General features: G+C 50.8%; 2 protein-coding genes and 1 long non-coding RNA gene across 4 annotated transcripts; 1 reads left to right on the forward strand and 2 right to left on the reverse strand.

Moving 5' to 3' along the window:
* The first annotated feature begins 560 nt into the window (after positions 1 to 560).
* LOC146759645 (uncharacterized) lies at positions 561 to 4,867 on the forward strand. Its single transcript, XR_014949113.1, has 3 exons — positions 561 to 644; positions 1,027 to 1,189; positions 4,788 to 4,867. It is a non-coding gene; the product is annotated as an uncharacterized LOC146759645 (long non-coding RNA).
* On the reverse strand, positions 2,231 to 14,953 carry HIP1R (huntingtin interacting protein 1 related). Its single transcript, XM_015877722.3, has 32 exons — positions 14,785 to 14,953; positions 11,983 to 12,046; positions 11,715 to 11,857; positions 11,585 to 11,641; positions 11,254 to 11,334; positions 11,091 to 11,167; positions 10,922 to 10,983; positions 9,802 to 9,942; positions 9,587 to 9,644; positions 9,424 to 9,499; positions 9,167 to 9,304; positions 9,014 to 9,072; positions 8,876 to 8,948; positions 8,444 to 8,627; positions 8,248 to 8,336; positions 7,890 to 8,006; positions 7,678 to 7,779; positions 7,311 to 7,505; positions 7,087 to 7,234; positions 6,821 to 6,907; positions 6,468 to 6,575; positions 5,935 to 6,071; positions 5,438 to 5,548; positions 5,249 to 5,307; positions 5,037 to 5,067; positions 4,842 to 4,904; positions 4,281 to 4,381; positions 3,934 to 4,039; positions 3,686 to 3,809; positions 3,531 to 3,592; positions 3,182 to 3,385; positions 2,231 to 3,093 (listed from the first exon to the last, which is right to left on the reverse strand). The coding sequence occupies exons 1-32, from the start codon at positions 14,875 to 14,877 to the stop codon at positions 3,046 to 3,048; spliced, it is 3,198 nt and encodes a 1,065-aa protein (XP_015733208.2). The 5' UTR covers positions 14,878 to 14,953; the 3' UTR covers positions 2,231 to 3,045.
* A 4,106-nt stretch (positions 14,954 to 19,059) lies between these two features.
* Positions 19,060 to 24,408, reverse strand: DENR (density regulated re-initiation and release factor). 2 transcript variants are annotated; one of them, XR_014949102.1, is made up of 8 exons: positions 24,326 to 24,408; positions 23,403 to 23,517; positions 22,646 to 22,665; positions 22,281 to 22,365; positions 22,030 to 22,118; positions 20,082 to 20,198; positions 19,668 to 19,807; positions 19,060 to 19,338 (listed from the first exon to the last, which is right to left on the reverse strand). XR_014949102.1 is itself a non-coding variant. In XM_015877739.3 (8 exons), exons 2-8 carry the CDS (start codon positions 23,506 to 23,508, stop codon positions 19,294 to 19,296), a joined length of 597 nt encoding a protein of 198 aa, XP_015733225.1. In that variant the 5' UTR covers positions 23,509 to 23,517; positions 24,326 to 24,408; the 3' UTR covers positions 19,060 to 19,293. The 2 variants fall into 2 exon arrangements, 1 of the variants encoding a protein (XP_015733225.1); XM_015877739.3 differs by having other exon boundaries at positions 22,035 to 22,118.
* Positions 24,409 to 24,503: the final 95 nt, after the last annotated feature.

Below are 24,503 nucleotides of genomic sequence, written 5' to 3' on the forward strand. Positions count from 1 at the left end.
TAGGTGAATGCGGAACTTAAATTAGCAGGAAAATAACTTCCCTGGCAAGGGACAGGTGTATTCAGATTCTGTACGTCTCAGTCACAGCAAAGCTGGGATCTGTGTTTTTGTTTCCCACCGTTACCTGGAATGGATGCATCTAACTAAATTCTTGCTCTGGAAAAGCGGGATGAAAAGGGGGAAGCCTGCTTTTAATTTGTTAATGGAGGAAAAAGTTAGAATTGAGCCAAGTCAAGTTAGGAGAGAAATGAGTCAACCAAAGTTATTTAGGAATATGAGTCAGATGGTAGAAAGAACATGGTGTGATATCTGTCACTTGAATAGCGGTGTGAAATAGAAGTCCTCCTGCAGAACAACTGATGTTAATAGATGGAAGAAAATCCCTTTAAAAATGTTTTTCTTGATGTGTTCCATTTGTGGTGGCTGCGGAGAGTCGCTCACCTTCTGCTAATGCTGAAATAGGAAACGACAGATAGAGCAAACCGTGCTGACTCAGTGCAGGTGGGCGATGCAGGGAGGTGCTGTTATATAAAAGCTGCGGCTCCTTCACAGCTTTTCGTAGAATTCACAGCAGTCCCTGTGTTGTGTGGCTGGGAGCTGCACCCCGAGCTTCAGGAAGTGCCTCTGCTGTGGCTCAGCTTCAGGTAGGATCGTTCCTTCCCCACAGAAGTCACACAGTGCACTGCAATGCTGGAGCTGCCAACCTATCAGCTGTGTTATGGCTGATGGAACAGCTCAGATCTGCAAGCCAGGGCAGCACTTCACATCTTGTGTCCTCCCTTCTCTTTGGAAGATGGATTTGGATGCTGTGCAAGCCCACCCACACCCTTCCATAGCACTTGCAATCCCTTGCTGTCTATTAATCAACCCTGACTTTCACAGGTTTGCCCCTTTCTCTCTGTTAACATGTTTTCACCTTTCGCCTGGCTTCCTAGAGCAGTGCTTCCTATTGGTGTGCTTAATTTCATTGCCCCTTTTCTTTGCCTGTGATTAGGGTGGGTGTTTTGTAAACTTCGCTCTCTGCAGCTCTGAACTCGAGCTGCTCTACGTGTTCGTGTCCAAAGCAATTTGTGGTTATGAAGGGTTGGCTGCAGCCCCAGCGTTGCTTGGGGAGGGAGGAAGGCTCTGGGATGAGGCTGCTGGAGAACTGCTTCAGGCAAAACATGTACAGAACCAACCTCGGCAGAAGGTAGGAAATGTAATATTTCACATCTTTCTTTTGGGGATTTTCCACTGTCTTCACTGCAGGTCACCAGGTGGCACAGTTCTAAGTATCTCCCTCATTCCACAGTTACAATAATGGCTCTTAAAAGCCGTTAACGACTTGGATCCTGTACAGCAGGATGTCTGGTGGAGTGTCAGTACGCAGCTTTGCATACAGTTCACACAGTTGTTTTTCTTAATGGCTGCTACAAATAGCAAATGCTTTCCGAAAAATGTAGGAATTGAGGAATTCTTGCACTGTACAGCGAGCTTAATTTGACAGGAAATTACTTTAGAACATAGGCGATGCTTTAAGTGACCTGTGGGGCTGGGCTTCATGATTATTGTGAGGCTGTATGTGCCTGCGTGGGTTACTTTACCTGCAGCCTCTATTGCTTTCAGTAAATCAGAGTGAACCAGCAGTGTTGGTTAAAGAACTCTGGAGTTCCTTAAGCTCTAACTGGAGCTAGGGCTAGACTGATGGTCCTGAGGTTTAAACTTAGCATTCTTGGCTAATCAGTATTTCCCTGATGAAAGGTACTGCCAAGAGAGTCAGGATGACATCAGCCTCTCAGCAAACACACCTTTATCACCACCTATAAATAGAGTAGAAACTGCTGCAGGAAGCATTTCCTTGTAGGCAGAGAACAGGTTGCAGAAACGAAACCAAGCGCAGTGTTGGGCTGCTGTGTGTGTGGCACCCAATGGCTGCTCATAACGCTGCATTGAGGTTTGTGGTGCAGAACTGGGAAGGTTTGGCTCACCTTCTGTATACAGATATGTATTTGTTAGTATTGCCAGGTGGTGGGGTCACCACCCCTAGGGGTGCTGAGGGATGGGGTAAGTGAGTGGGGATGGGCTGGGGTTTGGACTTGGTGCTCTCAGAGGCCTTTTCAAAGCCCTGTGATGCTACAACTCCACTCACCCTTGGCTCCCAGCAGAATCCCTAGCCCCCCGCTCTCCTGTAGCCCTTCATCTTGAAGCCCCACGCCCTTAGTGCCAACAATGCTGCTGACAGAGCACTGCACACAGTTTAAATATTGCTGCTTTAATAATCTACATCCAGTAGCAGTTCAAAGAGAAGATGAGCCAGCTGTGTTTCCTCTGCCCCCCCTTGTCTCCTCACATCAGTTTCCTTATTGCTGCAGAATTCGCCACATCTAACGGCCCTGGGCTCCTGCAGGCCACATTTACATTTAATTCTGCTAATTATCTTAAATATAAAACATAATGCAACTGCTCCTCTGCTGTTGCTGTAGTAATAAAACATAGAAAAGGAAATAAAAAGATGCTTGTATCCTTATTGCCAGTGTGTGCCAGGAACTGCTTTCTCCCTTCTGAAAGCCCAGTTAAAAGAGACGTTCCCCTCTTTGCTGAGAGCTGATCCCACACCAAAACGAGGTCAAAACACTCCAAGAAGGGGAAGTTAAATAAAAAATACAGGTGCAAGAGAAGCCCAACAGTTTCCTACTTCAAAAACAACTCGCGTTCTTCAGAAGGGTCCGAGCAGTGCAGTACAGCTACATTTACTGGAGGCCTCTAGTGCTGAGAGAGTTAAAAAACCCAAAATAAATCAACCCAAATAGGTCCCAAATTAAATTAAACCAAGCGAGCTGCGGGGCTGGGAGCCCAACTGCTCAACGGCCAGGGACTGAGGGGGAAAAAAATAGAACAAAAATCAAGTTTTTGGTTGAAGGAAAAAGAAAAATAATAATAATTCCAGTTTCTCAGGCCGGGCGAGGAGGAGAACCCCGCGCATGAAGGCACGCCAGAAGCAAGGCGATCTGTTTAAAACACAGATGTAAGAGCTCTGATGGCGCAGGCCTGGCCCCGTCCGTCCCACTAGAAGTTGACGGCGTGTGCCCGGTGCAGGCTGGTGTCACGCTCGGGCTGCAACGAGAGGGGACACAGCTCACAGCTCCTGTGGCACAGCCATGTCCCCTGTGCTCCTGTGTTCCCACCCTGCTGCCCCTGCTACCTCCTCTCCTGGCCCTGGAAGGTGGCTGGGTTTCTGGGCGAGGGCCGGCTTCTTGAGGATGCCTCTCCTGGGGGCTGGTGCTGGCCGGGTCTCCCCATCCTCCTCTGCATCGTAGGGCCCAGCCAAGGCGTAGTGCTGCTTCCTCAGCTCACCCAGACGCACCCGTTCACCCTCAAGGCGCTTCTCCAGCTCCAGCACCTTCACCTGCACCACAAGAGCCCACCTGGGTCCTCACATCCCTGGTCTGCCTCAGGGACACGAGGCACTCAGAGAGAGGTGGTGGGTGGGCTGCATTTGGGCTCGGTGATTTTACAGCTCTTCCAACCTTATTGATTCTATGAGGCTTTACCTGTGTCTCCATTTCCTCCTTCTTCAGCTTGATGAGGGACATGCCCGAGAAGTCCATAGTGTCTGTGGAGAAAAGCAGGGAGTGTTTGCCATAAAGGAAATAGAGGGTTTTGGTTTTTCCTCCTCACCCCTTCTTCCTGCTCTACCAAACCTCACCTTTATCCTCAATCTGCTCCTGCCCCGACCTGGTGGAGGCCACCACATTGGCTGCCATCTCATTGACGTTGCGGGAGCACTCCTGCAGCTTGCCCAAGTTCCTGCTGCTCTTCTCTGCTTTCACCTGTAACGAGCACTCTGATGGCTGCAGGTCCCAAATGAGAACGGCCGATGCCACCAAAGTGGCCAAACCCTGCTGAGAGCAGGGATACATCGCACCAGGTGGATGTAAAAAGCAGGGAGCTCACCTTGGAGGCAGCCACCAGCTGGGCCGTGCTGGCAGCGATCTCATGGGAGCAGACGATCAGCTCTTCATATTTGCCTGTCTGCAGGACAACTCTGTCTGCGGACTCCCTGCAGTTGGAAGGGAGATCACGTTAGAGATGCACTACAAGTGTGGGGTACGTGCATCCCACCGTGCCCTTAGAAATCAGCACTGACTGAATCGGCATCGAGTCATCATCAACTGATGGCATTCAGACATCAACATCCAAACGAACCCCACACTTTCCACTCTCACAGCTCAGGGATGTTGTGCCTTGACCCCAACCACCCCCAGCCCAGCTCTGTGTGTATGCAGTGCTGCGGTACCTACACGAGCTGTGTGGCTCCCCAGCCCACGGCCTTGGAGGCAGAGATCAGCCCTTCGGTCCAGCGGGAGTTCTTGGCATAAAACTCCTGAGTTGTTGCTGCCCCCTGTTGTTATGAGAATATTACAGCCTACTTTAACTTCTTTCCACTATATATGCTTATAATAAATCCACAATCGAGCTGTAGGTGTCCCTGTTTTTTACAGGGGAGTTGGACTAGGTGACCTTTGTGGGTCCTTTCCAAATCAAACAGTTCTATTCTTCTATGGAACTATATAAAAATCCATACATCGTATTAAAAAAATCAATTAAAAATACCACATCTAGCAATATGGAACACTATATATAAACCCATAAGTCCAGGGACTGGCAGCACTTCTGTGCCCTTCAGGATGCTCTCACTGACTTGCTTAAACCCAAACATTACAAGCTTGGGGCTCCAAATTTGGCCTGGGTATAAAAAGTGCACAATTCAGCTGTGTTTTTTTTTTTTTTTCTCCTACAAATTGTAGAAAATTCTGTATTTCACATCAAGAGCACAGAGATGAGTGGAAGGGAGGACTTACCCGGCCGCTCTCCACAATCTCCTTCTGTAAGTTCGTTGAGGTCATTACAAGAAGCCTAATAGCCTGGAATGAGGAAGAACAATTTTAGGGGGCAGATGGGATTTTATACAGGACTGATTTTGCTAGTGTTTTTAAGTGCTGTTTTTGTGTGGTTTCTGATGCACTGAGAAGAAGCTCAGCTCTTGCAGCACTGACCTTCATTAAGTCCGTGCAGGAGTTCAGAATCCTGTAGGGAAATAAGAAAAAGCATTGAGTATTCCCTGCCACAGCACCCAAGAGGGCCCTGTTTGGACTTAGTCGGGTCCTCCAGCACCCAGCCTGCAGCTCCAGAGTGCATGTGGGGCTTTGGAGCAGCACCCAGCTGCAGGACTGATGGGCCACCCAAAATGGGAACCCGCAGCACTCACCGCTCATTCACTTCAAGTTTGATGCCGGAGCTTTCATTCCTGGCCCGGCTCATCATGTCCTGTTGGGAGAGGGGAAAAGGGAGGTGGGTCACCACACTGCAGTGAGTGGGGCTGCAGGAGGGTTGAAGGAACTGGGGGAAAGTTAAAGGTTTGCTGCCCTAAGGACCCATTCCATGGCTCTGTTCTCACCTCTATTCGTCTGACAGCGTCTTCAATTGCTGCAGAGGTGGAAGCCATCTCCTTCTCAACCATGTCCCCCAGCTCCTCCTGCTTGATGTCCAAGCTTTTTGGCCTCAGCTCCTGCCAGAGGAGGCAGCAGCAGCCAGGAGGTTTTCAGCAGAGGAGAGAAGAAAGTATTCATAATGAATAAACACCCCCAAAAGGTATTTGGCTTGTTTTTTCCCCCTACACAAATACAGCTACAAGACAGCAAGGGCAGAGGTGCACGTGTCACCACCTGGCAGCAAACACAGCACAGGGACCTCAGAGGGAGAAAACATCCCAAACCAAAACACAGCAACAGATGTAGTTCTGTCACAGCTAACATGGCAGGGCTTGGGATAGCTGGCAGCATCTGAACTCACAACATGTTACTGGAAAGGACCTTACTGCCATAATCACCTGCTTTGATTCTTCCCTAAGAAGCCACCCATCCCACCAGCCCCACTGTGCCCCCATCTGCTCACCTGGGCCAGCTCCAGGACACCCCTCAGTGCCCTCCTCACGTCCCCCAGCTCAGCGTGTCCCAGTGTCTGCTTGTCCTTCAGCTTGCCCAGGTAGTCCAGGCTGCGCTGCCCGCAGTCCCGGCATGTCTCCATCAGCCCTGGGGAGAGGACAGGTCAGCAACGGGCCCCATGTCTCTGATGTCCCATGTCCCAGCCCTGTCACCCTCCTCCCAGCTGTGGAGCTATCATACCATTAAATGGTGTAAGTTGGAGGTGATCTTAAAGATCATCAAGCTCTAACCCTTGCTGTGGGCTGGTTGTACCCCACCAGATCAAGCTGCCCAGGGCTCCATCCAACCTGGCCTTGAATGCCTCCAGAGATGGGACATGTCTCGCAGAGGAAAACCAAGTGGTGCCCAAGAAGCAAATAAACACTTTTAGCCCAGGAAGTACTACCACACAGAACGGAGATTGAGGACCCAAGGGAAGGTCTGGCCAGTATCCAGCCCCAAAGCTGAACACAACTCCCTCCAGCGCCCGCTGTGCTCACTCACGGTCAGCGTGGTCGGTGGGAGCCAGGTGGGATGTGGCACTGCCATTGACGATGGTGTCAGCCGTCAGGTGAGCAAAGAGGGCCAGGGCACCCACCAGTGCTGCAGCATCTGCCAGGGGGATGCATTCAGGCACAGACAGCCCAGGGCATTGCCACCCCACAAAGACACCCAACAGCTTGTTAAGTGACCCCTCCTCAGCTTGTGGGTGGCTCCATGAATGAGCTCGTGGGGACACACCAACACCAGTCCATGTCCACCCACCCCCATGGGCACTACACAACCTCTGGGGGCTGCTGATACATGATAATGACAGCAAGATTCCAGCAATGCTGCCAGTCCCAAGCCCCAGGTACCTGCCATGGAGGCCACGTACTGCGCGTGCCCACTCTCCAGGGCGGCTGTGGACTCCAGCGCTGCCTCTGCCCGGCTGAGCAGGTAATCTGCAACACATTTATTTTGTTAGGCTCATAGAACGGTTTGGGTTGGAAGGGACCCTTTAAAGGCCATCTAGTCCTCGAGGCCCAGCCACAGATCAACATCAAAATTGGTACCGTTACAGCAAAACGATGTTGAGTCCAGAGTTTACTGTTGGTGGGAGCAGAGGGGCTGCAGGACATACCAGGGGAGCTGGTGCAGCGGACGTGCAGTGGGTCATCCAGCTTGGCCATGGCGTCACGGAGGATGCCCTCAGCCTCACGTACCGTCTCCTGCAAGATGCTGAACTGCTCATCCAGCAGCTTCTGCTGCAGACTCTGCTCCTGATTGCACTGCGGGAAGGAAAAGGAGGCGTGCAGGAGTGCTCAGCATCCCCTCTAAACACAAGCAAGGGACACAGCCCTGTACCTTCTCCAGCAGCCTGCCCTGCAGCTCGCAGATCTCCCTGGAGGCCTTGTCAGCCTCCTGGCTCAGCTGCAGCTCCTTCTCCTGGACAAGGCTGTGCACTGAAAGCAGCTCACATTCCTTCTCGCTCACCGACCGCCTCAGCTGCTCCTTCTCAGCCTGCAGGGTCTCCAGTTGGGCACTGAGCTCCGTGCCTGCCTGCCAACAGGGCCAGGAACCCCCATCACCCACCAACCAGCACCCCATGGTTACACAGAGCGAGCTGAGAACACACTCAGCTACTGACACCCATGGGCTGCACCCTCCTGCAGGGACCCCAGCAGCTCAGCACTGGGCTCAGTGGGTTTGTGCCCCCAGCTGCAGCAGGTACCTGCTTGGCGTGGCCGAGTGAGCGCTGGGCCTGGTCCAGCTCATCCCGCCGTGCCTCCAGCTCCTGACGCAGCTGCTCCATCTGCATGCTCTGGTCCTCCAGCTGCAACCCATCAACCACCCCAGGCTCAGCAGGAGTGAACCCAGATGCAGTTTGCAGAGAGCTGGGGGTCTCACAGTTGGGACCACCACCACCCACCACCCCGGGCTCACCTTCAGCTCCGCTTCCCGCTTGACCTGCTCGACCTGAAACGCCAGCTGCTCCTTGACACGTGCCACCTCCTCCTGGCTCTGCTGTGTCACCGTCAGCTGCTTGGCCGTGTCTGCGTTCTGCACAAGGACATGGGGCTCAGCAGGATGGCAGAGAGGTGACCCCAACACAATGGCATCACACCCACCCTCCTCTTGCCCAGATTCTGGCTGGGGTGGAGTTGGAGATGCACCCAAAATACTGACAGACATCAGTGTGAGGGATGCTGAGGGGCTCTGGGTGCAGGAGGTTGGATCAGTGCAAGGCTAGGCATGGTGACAGGGGGGATGAAGAGATCACCTGTGCCCTGTGAAGTGTTACCTTCCTCAGGAGCTCAGCATGAGTGTTGATGAGCTCGCTGTGCTTCTCCTTCAGCTTCGTGTAACGGATCTCAGTGGCATTAGCTTTCTCTGGACAGGATGAGAACACATCAGTGCCCAACGCAGGGCCTTCCCAAGGCCATTGGGCTTCCACATGGCCATCAGGCTTTACTGCGGCCGATGCACCAAGCACGTACTTTCTGCCTCAGCGCAGAGCCGCAGGGACCGCTCGCTGTCCTGCCTTGCTTGTTGCAGCCTCTCCAGCTCATCCCGGAGCTGCTCGTTGTCCACCAGTGCCTTCTGCTTCTGCTTGCGCTGCTCCTCCACTTCTCCCTCCAGGCTGTTCACCTGTGCCTTGAGCTGTGTGATGTAGCGCTGTGCCTGTGGACAACCCCCAGCACCCCCCAGGCTGTGATCTGGGCACAGCAGCTGCGAGAAGCCCCAAAGGCCACCCCTTGGCAGCTGGATCCCCAAGTGATGGGTCTCACGTGTCCCCATCCTTCCTCAAAAGCTGTGTGCTGGCAATGGAAGAGGGCCCAAAATGGTGTACCAGGCCTGCAGGCCCCGATCCCATTGTGTCCCATTAGGATTTCCACCACACAGCTCTACAGCACAGTGCCTGGCCTTACCTCCAGCTTGATCTTCTCCATCTCAGCGCGGAGCGTGTCCACCTCTCTCTTCAGGCTCTCGATCTGAGCATCCCTGCAGACAGCAGGCTGGCACCGTGCCGTGCCCATCCCTTCCCCCTCCACCACCCCCCCCTTTACCTGTCATCCCGAATGCCGTTGGGCGGCCCAAAGGTTTGCTCAAAGATATCTGAAGTGACCTAGGGAGTATGAAAGGTGCCAGGATGAGTCCTTACTCCCACTGCAGGTTTCCTCCCCACCCTGTCCCCATCCCGTCCCTGTATCCTCCCCCACCTGTGGCTCTGTGGTGGAGGTTGTGCTGATCTCAATAAGGTTTTCTGGCTCTTCATCCTCTGGGGCCTCCTCAGGAATGACAACCACCGGCTTCACGTGCTCTGCCAGCGCCGAAGCCCGCAAGAAGTTCGGGGGGCTCTGTGAGGACAGGAGCATCATGGTGACATCCCTATGGGCTTTGGAGCCCCTCTGCAGCACCTCCAGACCCTCCTGACTGTGAGCACCCCAAAGACATGGGCTGTCAAAGCATCGCACACCTCGGGCAGTCGGGGGATCTGAATGAGCCGCTTGAAATACAGCATGTCAGACGCCTTCTTAAAGAAGTTTTTGAGGCTGGAGAGGAGGAGAAAAGAAAAATGGCTCAAAGAGGAGGCAGAGGAGATGGAGAGGATCCCCCTGCCCTGCATCAGCCCTGAGTACCTGCGGAACTGCTCGTGGAAGCGGTCTCGGTGGCCCTGCAGCGTGTCAGCCGGCAGACCTGGGGCAATGGGGACAGCAAGGATGGATCCAGGCTGCAAACTCAGCCCCAGATTTATCCCCACACACCCACAACCCTCCAGCTTCAAGCCCAGAGTGGGCTGGGAGCACAGCATCCCCATGTGACCGTGGTGGAAATGCAGTGACTGGGGACTCACAGGAGTGAAGCTTGAACATGAGCTTGACGGCGTAGTGGTAGAGGTGGCTGCAGTCCTGGATGACCTGGATGAGCGGTGCCAGGCGGCACTGCACCGCTGACATCTGTGACACTGCCATGGAGGTGTTGAGCTGCCGGAAAACTGGAGAGGAAAGAGCAGTGAGTGCCAGGGACGTGTTTGCAGAGCCGTCCGGCCACAGTCAGACTGGCTTGATCATTAACCAGGACAGACGTGGCTTTGCCAAACACCGCCCCGTCCTACTGAGCTGGGAACAACCCCACTCTGTGCAAGAAAAACACCCAAAGGGACATTTGGTGGCATTGCAAGGAAGGACGCCACGCATGAGGGGCCCAAACAGGAGGAGAGTAACCTGGAATGATGTGTGGGCAGCACGGCTGCTAGCAGTAGCTGCCAGCACACGATGCAAGTGGGAAAAGCAACAGGTTTTGCTCTGGTCTATTTAATCCTGCAAAGAGCTGGGACAGGATCACCCCAACCTCACCTGCCCCAGCGCAGAAACAGATCCCTTCCCTGGGCAGACATCCAGCCAGCGCATCGGCTGACTCCTTCCCTGCTCAGCTTTCAAGTACTTCTGAATATTGGTTCCCTGTACAACTGGGTCAGGAGGAGACACGGGTGGGTGGCTAACAAAGCTGGGACATGGCCCCTCCCACACACCTCGCTCCCCTGGGCAGCTCTGGGGCAGAGGGGAAGGAATGGCACATTTTGAAGCCATTGAAAAATTCCTGGAGAATGAGGCAAGAGAAGCAAACACGGGCAGGGGCTGCTGCCAGAGCTATTTCAACATGGGGCAATGAATATTTATACAGCAGCACAGCCCCCATCCTCTCCTCCGGTGGGCGGAAAAGATTTGGGTAATGCACTGAAAAGGAATGAAAAGGCATTTCAGAGCAGCATCACACGCCCTGCACGGCTCAGGTGCTCTAAAAATAGCCACACTTAAATATTTCCCTAAAACCACTTCTACAGAGCAAAAATCTCCATGCCTCAACTGAGAAGGAGGAGGAAGGATGCAGATAAACTCTGCTCCTGACCAAAGAGTGAAACTATTGCTCAAGAGCCCTGGGGCAGCTGGGAAGGAGCTGCTGCCACTCCTCACCTGACTCTGACAGCTTCAGCTCACAGTCCAGGTAGTCAAAGAGCTCCACCGTCAGCTGGAAGCTGCCAAAAAGCAACATCATCACTGTGCTGAGCACACATCCTGAGGGACTCTGCTGTTCTTGGGTACTTTTCCCCACGCAGAGACCCCACCCCACGAGGACACTCACATGTTATTCACATCCGTGCCTGCTGTCTTCTCTAGGACCTCATCTGAGACCTCGAGGCCTGCGGGGAACTCAGGGTGCTGTGCCAAAGGGAAACAGAACAGCGGCTGCTGCTAATTGCTCCTGCAACAGCTCCCAGTGGTGCAGATGCAGCGTGGGGTCTCACCTTGGCATGGAAGGAGATCTTGGTGAGCAGCAGCCGTGTGTAGATGCTCACCAGCTGCCCGTAGCGGTCGTGCAAGTGGCCCTGCAGGAGGAGACATGGAGGAAATAAGTTGAACCCGGAGCAATGGCAAGCAGCAGCTGCATCCATCCCATGGCTGCTGGTCAACCTGCACCAGCCCCGCAGCTCTCTCCTCTCCCACTGCCCCTTCTTGTGGGTTATTCCAGGTGGTGGCACGCTTCCCCCATGCATATGATGCTCAGGGCTCAGTCCTTCACCCAGGGAAGCCCCACCTTTAGCACAGCACCAACCTCTGCTCCTCCCATCTGCTTACCCACAGGTCTCCCACCTCACGGATGTTGCTGCGGTAGCGCTGGCAGTCCTGCAGGACCTGGGGGCACAACAGAGCAATGAGGACCCAGACCCTTATAGAAGGAACACGGCACCTGGGAGGGAACACTCACGTTGGGGTGTCCGTCACGCAGGACTTTGTGCAGGACATGGCAGAACTTCCAGCTGAGGATGGAGCTGCTGGGCAGGGGCAGCCCGATGGCGTAGGACCAGAAGGTGAAGGCACCCTTCTCATGGTGCGTCCCCAGAATGATCCCTTTAAATCAGTCAAGGCCAACCCCATGGAGAAACCCATCCATCCCCAGCCCCGCAGTCCTCAGATCTCCCCTGTAGGTGAGGATGGATCTCCTGCACCACCCGAATGACTGAGGGAAAGGATACGGCGTGCGTGTTTCTCCTTCACTGGAGCCTCCTGCGTGTTGATGGCTTTGCTGATGCTGATGGCCTGTGGGAGGAGGAAGAGAGCGGTAATCAGCAGCGCTGTGACCCCTGGGACCCTCCTCCCCTCCATCCCAGCGCTGCCAGCTGGGAGCAACCCGAGTGCTGGGGGGCTTTTGGAAAACGTTCTGCATTTTCCATTTGGCAAATGTTTGGGACTGCAGAATTAGGCTTTTTGATGCAGAACAAAGCAGCCGGGGCCGGGCTGCCCTCAGAGCCCTGGATGTCCCCTCTGTCCCATGGAACAAGTGGCACTTTGCAGCCTGAGCTCAGCAATGTGCCCTGCCGGCGGCAACGCACAGTGCGATGCCACATTCCTGGGCTGTTTGTGCAATCACAAGGAGCCTTTGAACTGGGGTGTTTTTACACAGCTTTGAAGGCGTCCCTGCGTGAGAACAGAGAAATGGAAAGGGAAAACAGCCCCCCAGAGGGAGCAGCAGCTGCGATGCCACAACCCAGAGCAGAGCGGTTTACAGAGGAGTGCCTTTATCAAGAGGATTACCTGTATACTGATGTACTGAATCGCACCCTAAAATGAAGGTTTTTATACCAAAAATAGGGCCTGGCCGCATCTCCCAGCTCTAAATCTGAGCTGCTGAGACCACGAGGACTTCCCTTCACTTCTTCACCTTTGCACAAGTGCTGGGGCTGTGCCCAAAGCTGTGAGCCCTTTGTGCAGCAAAAAGCATTGGGCCAGAAGGGCAGGAAGCAGCCAGGCTGCCGGTGCTCGTGCCGGAAGAAAAACACAGTCCCTCCCTGCACACAGGCTGTAAAACCTCATGGAGCCTGGGCTACGAGCAGCACACAGGGCACCGGCTTTGTGTCAATAGGGCAGGAGGAACCCAAAGCAGCACAGTGTCACTGAGTGCCAGCCAGGAGCAGGAACCTGCCATATAGAGCTGGTCCAACGTGGATCCTCGTCCCCAGCAGCGTTTTGGGGTGAGCAGCCCCAGGACTCGGGTACAGGCTCAGTTCATGTCACTGCTTCCCAGCACAAGGAGTTAAATGGAGGTGGTGGTGCCCCACATGGCACTGCATCCCCTGTGGCAGCAGGTGGTGATTTTGCTTCTCGTGCACTGGGGGAAGCCCTGGCGTTACCCTGCCATGTGGGTCAGTATAGCAGCAGTGGAGTTAAGCCCCATTGACTTGGCGTAATCCTCTTAACTTGAAGGTTAATGAGACTGAAGTGCCTGGAAAAAGGCACTGGCACGAGGGGCAGCAGGGCTGAGCCATCTGCTGGGCACGGCAGCAACAGAGAACTCATCCCAAATCACCAGTGGGAGCCCCATGGGGCTGGGGCAAAGCAAACCCCATCCCACATCCTCACTGCTCAGCACCACAGACTGGGACCTGCCCCAAAACCTATGATCCCCATTGGGATTTCATTGTGTTTATTGCCCGTGAACCTGCCCAGCCAAAACACGGCCCAGAAGCACCAGAGGGTGCCTTCCTAGGGGGTGATTCAGTGCTGAGGTTTGATCTGAGCCACTTCACATCCACAGTGGGAGGTGTCATATCCAACATGAGTCCCACTGATCTGGGTGGCACCAAACCAATGCCAGCATCCAAACCCCAAGAGGATCCCCCAAAAACAGGTCAGAGATGGGGACATCCAGGTGTTGAGCACCACCAACCAGGCCGAAACCTTCACGCAGCTGCAGATGGTTTCCCCAGCACCACCCCAGTGCTGATGGCTGCAGGTCAGACCCCGAAACCTGCGGGTTACAAAACCACCACGGGTGCAGCCCTGAGCACCTTACTCACAGCCCCAGCGTACCGAGCCGGTGACTAAACCTGGATCAAAGCGTCCAGAGGAAGGAGTGCGGGTTACATCCACTCCTCCTTTCCAGGCTGCTTTAATTACAGCACCATCCTCTCCGCCCACGGCTCCCCCTGGCCCCAGGAGGTGCTCCAGCCCTGGGATCAGTTTTGGGGCCCTGCTCCAAATGCACAACAGCAAATCTGGGTCTCTCTTGTTCTGAGGACTCCACAGCTGGACCACAAGTGCACCGCACAGCATCCATGTGTGCTGTATGCCTGGAGGATGCTGAGCACGTTGGGTCTGAACGCTCCAGCAGACACAACCCCAACCCTTCTGGTAGACGTAGCCAAGAAAAGCAAAAGTTGGGCACCAAAAGCACAAGTTTTGCCTCTAATGACACTGCAGAGCACAGCGGGGCCTCCTCACCTGCAGGGCAGATGCTGACACCGCAATGTGACCCCAAAAAGCATTTGGAGGCAAATCATATCACAGCCATCGAATGGTTCAGATCAAAGCTCACTCTATACTGCAAACACCGGCTCAGTGCGGGGCAGCGATACCACACGGCAGCGCTGGGAAGGTCCCGCTTAGCACGGAGCTCTTTTAGGACACCGTGGCCCCATAACGCGGCTCTGCTGCTTCGGGAGAAGTAAAGCCAGGACGGACGGACGGACGGACAGAGGGGCCTCCCCGCACCGCGGTTACTTCCTGGCGCTGCCCGGAGGGACGGGACGGGGCGGCTGGAGGAGCCGCGTCCCGTAGGAACCGGAATGGCCGGTTTATTCGTGCTGCTGCTGCTCCCGAACCCAACATCGCCGCTTCCCACCCGGCACCGCGGCCTCTCGCTGCCCCGACCGGTCACCGGCCGCTCGGATGCGGCAACCGACGGGACGGGGACGGATGGGCAGCGCCGTGGGGCAGCGGGGCCGAATACGCCGCCACCAGCACCGGGCCCCGTGGGCTGCCCCCGCCAACCCCCTCACCTGGTTCTTATCGAACTGCTCCCTCTCCGCCTCCAGGCTGTGCCCGGCCCGCCGGCTCAGGACCCGTGCGGGGACGCTCTTGATGCTGTTCATGGCTGCGCAGCTCGCACCGCGCACACCGGGCACACACCGACACGGCGCCGCCCGCGGCTCCTCCCGGCCGCGCTCCGCAGCGCCCCCTGCCGGCAGCGCCCGCCCCCTGCAGGCTCCATCCCCGCGGTACCGGGGGACGCTGCCCGCTCCGATCCGCCTTCACTCGGCTCAGCCACCCCCTCACCGCGGTGAGATGAACGGCAGCTTTGTTTTGTTCAATAATAACTCCGGAGGAAGGGCACAATAGCGGAGTGATTCCCTGGGGGGGGTTGTAATGCTTCCAGAAATCAGCCGGCCCGGCTCCTCGCAGATGGCGGTTCCACGCACACGTGGGTTGTAAGTCACATAATGACAGAGTAAATTAACCCCAGAGATTGGGTTGGAACTACATGATCCTTGAGGTCCCTTCCAACCCGGGTCATTCTGTCATTCTGTGATTCTATGATCCACTCCTTCCACTTTCAAACCCCCCCCCCGTGCCCTGAGCAGAGCCAGGAGTTCTACAGACTGACCAAAAAGCAGAGAGAGAAAGTGAGCAAAGCACTGAGCAGTCAGTGACCTCAGGGATATAACACGTGTTATAGAGTGAAAACCTTCCCTGTTTGTCTCACTTGACGTCTGTGCCCTTTGGCCACCTCCTGAGCCACAGCTCACCAGCAGCACACACGCTTTGCTGCCCCTTTCTCCTGTTGCTTTCCCCCTTTATGTGGCTCCTGGGCTCTCCCCGACTCAATCTCCCTATAAAGATAAAACACGGGTACGGTTGTGCCGTCAGTTCTTTCTCACTCGAGGCCAATGAGATGATTTCTGTAGTCTGAGCGTGTGCTCAGCGTGGTGCTGTGTCAGCATGGTGCTCCGTCAGCGCTGCTCAGCACTTTGAGGGATTTGCTCCTGAAACATTCAGCCATCAGTGGTTTCAGGATGCAAGCCACAGCGCTGCTTTCCATCTACAAAACCTGCTTCTTTTGGCCTGGAGCCCATCTCTGGAGGGAAAGATCTCCACACAGGAGTATTAAAGCAAAGGAAGGGATGGCATTCTGGCTACTCAGCATCCACTTCCTCTGAGAGCCCCATTAATGTGCCCTAAGCAAACCCAGCTTCTTTTGAAAGAAGACAGAGAGTCTCTGGACTGGATGCGATGCTGAGCTGCAGCACCAGCAGCAGAGCAGGGCTGTAAGCTAACACTGCTCCCAGGGGCACAAAGGGGAAGCAGCCAGCACAGGGCATGCAGTCTGAGTGCAGCAGCAGCTCCTCACTGCACTGAGGTGGCTCAAAAGCCTCCCTGTGTACCCACTTCCCTGGTAGATTGCCTTTTTTGTTAGTTTTCCCCTCATTGTCACCAGTTCCAATTCAATTTCATGTGGTTTTCTGGGCTTTAACCATATCTCGTTACCCTTTTGTCCACATAACCAGACAAGGTGGTGCCTGTTGCAAGCATCCCATTCACAGCAGTACAACAAATAACCAGACAGTGAGAAATTTCCGGGATTTATACAAAAGCAAAAAAAAACAATCTGCAAAGGGCAGGGCTGCTTTTGGAAACAGCTCTATTCAATACGTTCTACTTGTGGAGCTCTGAGCCCCAGAACAATGTCTGCTGACACAACCCTTGGCCGTGGCACTGCAAAACACTTCCCAATCTCTTATTCAACCATGTTCGTATCCTTGACTGTGTTATCTGTAAGGTGCAGGAGGACTCTAATTACAATGAGCTGCAGGCAGGTACAAGGGCTGCAGCTCAGGAATGGAGCAGCAAGATGTGACTGGCCAGTCAAAGAACTCGGACAATGAAAAATAACTGAGCTGCCAGATTCTAAGTGTCAAGCAGCAATAACACACTTTTCAAGATGCTTTTCTCCTCCTTCCTCCAAACAGGGCATGGAATACATCAGGTATTTTGATCCCTGATTTCTAACTGATTACACTTCAAGGGTTAATTTTGATACATGCTGTGTTTTAAAGTGGAGTTTCAAACAGCCCCAGGTAGAGCTGGCTGTAAGCAGAGATTAGTTAGCCTGCATAGATTAACCAAAACACGCTTGGCAAGTTCCTGCCCAGAGCTGCTCTGAAAGTAGATCAAAGTCCTACAGATGTGGTTCAAAAGTCACCTCTGGCTGTAAATATGGGGGTGCTTCATCTAATACAGCAACCGTTCCAAAGGAGAAGCTGATTTCCAAGCTCACAACTGCAGCATCAGGATGTAAAGCAGTACCACAGAGCTGAGCTGAGCAGCCAGCAGGAGCCAGTCATCTGATGGGGATGGGCCACAGCCACAAGCAACCTCTGTTTGGCAAAGGGCTTTTCAGGAATCCAACCCACAAGACAGTGTTTGCAGAACACTGCGCTGCTGCTGTCCTTCACACTGTATGAAATCCTGCTGATGAACTCCTGAACAAAATACCCTTTCAGTTTATGCAAATGCTGGCACACAATCTTTACGCTCTCTCTGTCAGTCCCAGCACAGCGAAGGTTTTTTGGTTCTGAATGTTATCTGAGTTCCTTTTGTTTGTCTGGCACTTATGTTGTTCTGGTCAAGTTCATCTAAGGCTGGTTTTGGGGTGAAGGAACACCACCTTTCAGAGGAAAGCAGAGCTGAGGATTCAGCATGCAGCCTTTTCATTACCTGATTTGAAACCAGAAGCCCAGCTCCTAGCTGTGATACACACTAGTTTACTCATTTCTAGCAGTACATGACAAAGAAGGCAGAAGTCAAGATGGATATTTATGAAAACAAGTGCCACTTTCTCAACTTACTTCTGTTGCTCACATATCTGGGACAGAAACTCACAGTTAAGAGTTCACGGTGATTAAATGCAGTGCCATGACAGCTGTACACAGGTCCTTTCACCCTTGGGTATGCTTTCTTATCCTGTGATGAAAGAAACTGCAACTATTAACCCACATCAATTCTATGGTTATTTACAAAGTTAAGGATTACACTCAGAGAAAACTATTCTATCTACCACCTTTCCTTACACTGTCCTCCTTTCAACAAATACAGACAGATTCTAAAGTAGTTCTGAGTGAGTCACACTTGTGTTCACTTTTTTCCCGACCTCCTACAGGTGCTCTAAAGCCATTTCTTCCTCCCATCTGTTTGGATACATGAAGAAGTCAAATCCTGTCATGACCTTGACGAGCCACAAAGAATCCTACAGAAATATTCAAGTATTTCATGCTGAGCCACGTAGAAACGTGTTCTACAGCAAAGCACCAAGTTAAACATTGCTTATCGTGTCATTGCACACCATGCTCACAGCCACTCTTCCCAGCCACCTCAGTCCAGCTGTAGATGAGCAGTGAGTGGAGCAGTGATTACGCTGTTAATGCTGCTGTTGTTTGCATTGCAGCAAGAGCTCGTGTGGAGCAGATCGCAAACCTGTTGAGATTCAGCCAACGCACGTTCCACCTCACTTCTGTGGGAACTGGCATCCTGGAGGAGACAGAAAGGGAGCCAAAGCTTTTATCTACCTGTGCTGTTTTGTTTGTTCTATATATTTTTTCTATATATGTGCAGTCAGTTTACACTCAGAGCCTTCCAAATCGACAGGGCCATCTCTGCATGCATTTAGGAAAACTCTGCATTGCAATGAACACTATTTCTATTGCTGCGGTCCTCTAAAAGCAAACCATGCTGAACCAGAACTACCAAATCATTATTGCTATTTGCTGCTCAGCATAAACTGTTATTATGTCCTTCCAAGCTTTGCAGAGCTCCAAAACAAGGAACAACGACAGAATTATTTTGGAAAGCCAGCACACCAATCATTTGCTATAGAAAAACAGAACATGCCCTGCAAAGCCCACATGAGCGCAGGTCAGAAGACTTGTTTTAAGCCTCTTGAAAGCCATCTGACTTAATGTTTCTGTACACGTTGCCCCGAGTCACCTTGGACACACGTGCAGCCCTACAAACCTTCACCTGCCTTTCATGGGACTTCTCAGCCTTTCTGCTCACACACAAGAGCTGTCACCTCATCAAGGTGCCCTGCTTTATCGCTAGGAGGGTGATGTTTACTCATTGCAGAACTAAGCAGATACAAGCTAAGTTTCTCCCACTCTGATTTCTCAGGTATGATACTGGTCAGTCAGAGGTGCATGCTTCTGTATACCTGATGCATGCTTTAATTACTTAATTCAGCAGAAAACTTTTAATTACTTCTACAGAAAACAGAAGCCGTCTTCAGTGAAGAACAGGGATTTTATTTAAATCTTCATGCGTTGGCATGATAGACCCTGATTTGACTTCAGCAAATATCACAACAAAAAAAAAAATCCAAGCAGCCTATACAGAACAGTGAAATTGCCAAGGATGTGGGCTCTCCACAGTGCCACTGCAGAACCCATGGGTTCAGAAACCTCACTTTGGCCACGTCATTTATAACCATAGAATTAAATAAAGGTAGTCTTCAACCATCATTTCTTGACTTCTCCAAGATCTTCAATGCTATCATCGTCCACCTGGTGGAGTGGGGGGAAAAAAAAAAGCCAAAACACCATATTAAATATATTTCCTTCTTGCATGTCTCATCGCTGTACACGTAATGAAGCAGGAAAGCTTTCAGCATCCCACATTCTGGGGGGCTGGTCTATTTTGGACAGCTGAAACAGCATTCAACTTGAATCACTCCTTAACCTAATTGTTGATAGGTAGGGGGGCAACAATGGGTTTGTTTACTTCTACACAACAGCCTGTGCTGCCAAAGATTACATTGGATTCTGAAAATCACTGGAAACATCACAGGCTATCAGTGAAAACTGGAGTGAAAATAGAAGAAACTGCTGCTTACCTCAGGCCACTTCTCCTGGATCACATCAATAATGTCATCTGTGAAATCGCCCTGGATGATGATTTCATCTTCTCCTGTTACTGAGGCACCGCAGGAAAATTTCTGAGCAAAAAACCTTTGTGCTTCCTTAAGATCGATTTCTGTGTATGAGAAAACTTGACAGTTTAAGTACAGTCGTTGTCATAGCAGATCTTCCCATAACTAAAACTAACTGTTTTAACCAGTGGTATTTGAGTCCAAACTTCAGTGTTTCCACTGAAATTCTGCAAACCACTCAAGGTAATACAATCAGAAGAAACATCTGAAAGGTTACCTTTACTCCTCACACTGAAGAAACTGAGGCTCTAGGTAAGATGAGGTTAAGGGCAATCACACCTAGAATCTACACAAGGCACCTAACAAATGTCAACTCACCGAACGTTGCAAGGCCACAGACTCTTGTGACGTATTTCTTCTTTGCTCTCGGAATTTTAGCTATTGTGACTTTTTGTGGTACCGTCTTCTTTTTCTGTTTTATCTGACCTCTTCCACCTTTAAAGCAGAATATATTACGTGATTAGTTACATGACGTAACAGTTGGAAGAAAAAAAAAGACTGTTAAGGCTGCATTTCAGTCCTGTGAACAAACAAACCTATCTCTAGGTCTGTGTATGTAAACAGAAATATATTTTGGATGTCAGTCATCTCTCATTCAGAACCTTTTAATTCGATTTCTTAAAAGGTCCTGGGTCAAAATTTAACGTTACAAGAAATAACAACATATGCACGTCAAATGTGTATTAAAGTACAGAACACACACTGGAACACTGATGGGTGTTTCCCACATTTCACTGACCACTGCATTTGGTCTACATTTAACCCTCTTTAAAGGGTATTTTTTTTGTATTCATCTTCAGTTAGGAACAAATTGTTGCTTTAATATCTTTAGAGTTTTTGTCTAAGGCAAAGAAAATGACTTATACTCATTTACTAAGGTTAAGAAGCCTTGCCTGCTTAGGCTGCTGTGTTAAACAGCACATAAAGCTCTAAGTATCAACACAGGACCGCAGTGAAAAACAGATTTATACAAAGGTTAGCAGGAAAAAAACCCAAACACATCAGAACACCAGACCTCAAACAGAAGGCAGCAACAGTAGTTGACTGCCAAACTTGCACATGGCTTAATTTCTTATTTACTGTCTGTTTCTAGGTCAACCTGGGGGAATGTTTCACATATGAGACAGATATAAGTCAGAGTAAGGCATGCAGAAGATTAATCCCACTCATTAGGATTCTTCAAACCAGATTACGATCTCAGATAACTTCGTATACACTCATCAAGTTACCCCACAGTAAGTTCTGTTCCAGAGCTTTCTCACCGAGAAAACTTAAAAGAATCTATGTCAAGCAGACTCACTTCTTGTGAATGCTTTTTTTCCCCATAACACGCAGCATTTTCAATTCTACATTACCATAAATTGGCATATAATAACTTAAGATGGTAAATTTCTATCTCAAAGTTTCTTCAGTCAATACCTGCAGTAAGTTTTTGCTTGTTTGTTTTCTTTTCATCCCCTCTCTTCAGAATCTTGTGCCATCATATTTCACACAACACTTTAAATTACCACAAGACCTGAGATTCCATTTCTGGATTTCCATTTTTCATCCACAAGTATTTTAAACACTAATTTTCTACCAGAGCCAAGCTGAGAACTCTCCGTTGCCACACAACGAGATCATATTTAAAGAAAACGTTCTGAAGTGTCTGGTAAAAAGCACCCAAGTTAGAGAATTTAAAGTTACTTTTGTCACTACACACATCCCATGGACAAGGATAAACATAACTGGTTACCAAGACACACAAATAAAAACATCTGCAGGGATGTGTGCCTTAAAATATCAACTATGGTGGACTACTAACCATCATTTATGAAGCACTACAGGCACGACTGACATCGAGCAGGCAAATATGTACTAATAACCACAGTGTTCTAATTCTTAGCTCTAAAAGAGACATGGGTGTTAATGGAGACACAGGTAGTAGGGCTGAAACATAAAACCAAATTCTGTTATGAGAATTCTGGGGAGAGATAGTAGGGAAACAAGGCAGAAGCTTTTTGGGAGGTACACCAGCTGATTTCAAGTTCAGAGTAAGTACAATGATGACAAGATGCAGCTCACCTTTCACTTACTGCTGCTATTATACTGTTCCTTTGTTAGCATATATCTGCATCAAAACTCTGCTGCTAACTGAAAGGAACTTAACTGGTACCTTTTCTGCAGTCAAAGCATATCTAACACAACCAAAATACCAGGAGGCTGTGTCACAGGAAAAGACGACCCCAACAGCTTATAAACCAATACCATAAGCAACTATTTAGACCTTGCCTCTCTTTTGCTTCTTCTTCTCTTCTTCTTCTCCTGCAGTTCCTTGGCCTTCTCCAACCCCAGCTTCCTGTTTCGGTGAATTTTCTTAAATACATGAGACAACAAAAAACAAAATTAGCAGTCAGAAAATAATTTGATTTTCAGATTCAATGCAGATGGAAGAGATGAGAAATGGACAAGCTCAAGCTCAAGAATCTATGAATATGTCCGAGTTATTTTAGCCAGAGAATAAAGGAAGATTCTCACCTACTGTAAGTTTCGCAAACTCATCTGGAAAATTCTTCTCTAACCATTGTCTGCATTTAGTCACATCAGGCATATATTCACAGTACTAGAGAAGAAAGGCCACATAAATGCTGTGAGCAAAGTAATTACAAGATACATCACAAACAAAACCAACAAAATTTATTTGCTATTTATTTAGCTCAGTCACTTCTCCTTAAGGCGACCAAATATCAATGTTTCACCAGCACACACAAAGACATGTGACATCCTATAGATGACAGTGGATAAAAGCATAGAATCAACACAACTGAAAGCAAGAAAAGATCAGAAAGAATCACCGTGGAAGTCATGCATTGGAAAGAAGAAACAAAAGAAAATTAACTCACCTCTGTCGGCAACGAACAGACTGGAGCAGGAGGGAAAAAGAAGAAATTACAATTGAGTTCTCAACTTACAGCCTTAGCGCTCTATTTAAACTGGCATTCTGAAGGTTTCTTTCATCATAACATCTTGTAATAAACACACGCTGATTCAAAAGATGACAAGTGATACAGCTCTGTGTTTTTTCTCTTAGTCATGTGGTTTCCTGCTGTGCATTAAGATAAATCTATCAGAACAGCAGCTATGACGGATGCTCACCTTCTTGGGCGGTCTTGATCCTACACAACACACCCAAACCAACAATGCAGCCTCGTTCACAATAGGAATCCAGCAACAGCATTCAAACCCAATGCAAAATAACACATTTATCTAAAGCACAGACCTCAAGATTATACCCTTTTTAAAACCTACCACATGACAACAAATACGAGTAAGGCATAATTCCAAACAGTCCATCAATTCCTTCCCTTCATTTTATTTCTTGTTCTAATACCGATGGACAGATGGCTTTTCTGTGCTAAAGGTTTTACCAGCTTTCTGCGGGAACAAATCTTTGCTCAAGATGTCTGAGCACCACTCCTCTAACAGAGCTTTCATATACAGAAAGCCATCAACCCCTCCAATAGAAAGGTCACCCTGACCATGGTTCATCTTACTCAAAGCTGACAGAGGAAAACCTCCATCTGCCTTACTTTTCTGCTTGGCTGCCCTTACTAACACCCCATCATAAGAACCGTGGGCAGCTGCCCCTTCAGCACTTGCCTCCGCAGTAGAGGACCCGAAGAGGGTAGTCAGCATCCGACCTGGCACCGCTCCTTATGTCTCCTCTGTAGTCAGGGGCCACAGGCTCAGCTACATCTGCAGCCATGTCACAAGCCTGAAGATGGTAAAAATCAAAGAGTCAGGGCTTACGTTTAGTATTAAAGCTATTTACATCATTCCCTACATAGCAAACCCGCAGAGAATGACCAAACTACAAAGACCAGAGGAAAAAAGGTACAACTGTAAGAGCAGAAGTAGTCAAGGAGTAAAAGGACGGCTGCCAAGAAATGGGAAAGAGGATGCAAAAGATACCAAGAAGTCTGGAATTGTAGTATATAAGGGAGAAAGCAAATTGGAACAAATGGAAGATGATGTGCAGGAGCAACACACAGAGCACGTTAAATGGAGCCAAACAAGGGGCATTTTATCAGTGACAGACGAGCAGTGGCAGCACGGGGTGGAAAGGAAACGAGAGATTATTTAAATCAGAGGCTGAACAATCCAGAGCTGATCTCGGGACAACGGCAAAAAAAAAATAAAAAAACAACCAAAACCCACAAGGGAACCCAACTCAACTGATCCCCTCAGCGGTGGTTTATAGGCACATTTCCAGCTAAGGGGCTTCGTGAATAGGAACCAACAGTGGGGCTCAGTGCATGGGAGCAGCAGGGCTGTGTCTGTGAGGACTCGGAGCCGCAACGCAGCCCAGGGAACAGGCCCGAGGGGTGGGGAGGGGATGGGAACCCCCGATGGGCCCCGAACAGCGGGGGGATAGGCAGGCTGCTGGGCTCCGATAGGGACCGGGAGGGCGCAGAGGGTCCAAGGGGCAGCAGGAGGGTGGGGGAAGGTGAAGTGAGGAGCGTGAGGGGGGTGAAATGAGGCGGGAATCGCGCGGAGCCCAGGGCCGCAGCACCCGCCATTACCCGGGCGGCCCCTCAGGCCGCGGCTCCTCCTCAGGCGGCGGCTGCAGCTGCACGCGCCCTCACAGCGCCGCCACCGAAATCTCGCGAGAGCTGCACTCGGTCTGAGCCTTCCGCCGCTCCGTAGCCGGGAGGCGCTCGCGAGATCTTGGCGCTACGGGTTGGCGGAGGGGTCAAACTT

This window comes from Coturnix japonica, chromosome 9, assembly GCF_054131305.1.
Source record: "Coturnix japonica strain WE chromosome 9, WE-NBRP24, whole genome shotgun sequence".
Classification (NCBI taxonomy): domain Eukaryota; kingdom Metazoa; phylum Chordata; class Aves; order Galliformes; family Phasianidae; genus Coturnix; species Coturnix japonica.

What these genes read in the sequence shown, in the direction of transcription:
- HIP1R (XM_015877722.3), bottom strand. Translation starts at nt 14,877, where the DNA reads ATGAACAGCATCAAGAGCGTCCCCGCACGGGTCCTGAGCCGGCGGGCC. An exon ending in GTGAGGTGGGAGACCTGTGG is followed by an intron (nt 11,335 to 11,584) that starts GTAAGCAGATGG and finishes CTCCTCCTGCAG; the next exon opens with GGCCACTTGCACGACCGCTA. An exon ending in TGGGGAGCCACACAGCTCGT is followed by an intron (nt 4,040 to 4,280) that starts GTAGGTACCGCA and finishes TTCCAACTGCAG; the next exon opens with GGAGTCCGCAGACAGAGTTG.
- DENR (XM_015877739.3), bottom strand. Translation starts at nt 23,508, where the DNA reads ATGGCTGCAGATGTAGCTGAGCCTGTGGCCCCTGACTACAGAGGAGAC. An exon ending in TCGGGTCCTCTACTGCGGAG is followed by an intron (nt 22,666 to 23,402) that starts GCAAGTGCTGAA and finishes CTCCTGCTCCAG; the next exon opens with TCTGTTCGTTGCCGACAGAG. An exon ending in GTTTGCGAAACTTACAGTAG is followed by an intron (nt 22,119 to 22,280) that starts GTGAGAATCTTC and finishes CATGTATTTAAG; the next exon opens with AAAATTCACCGAAACAGGAA.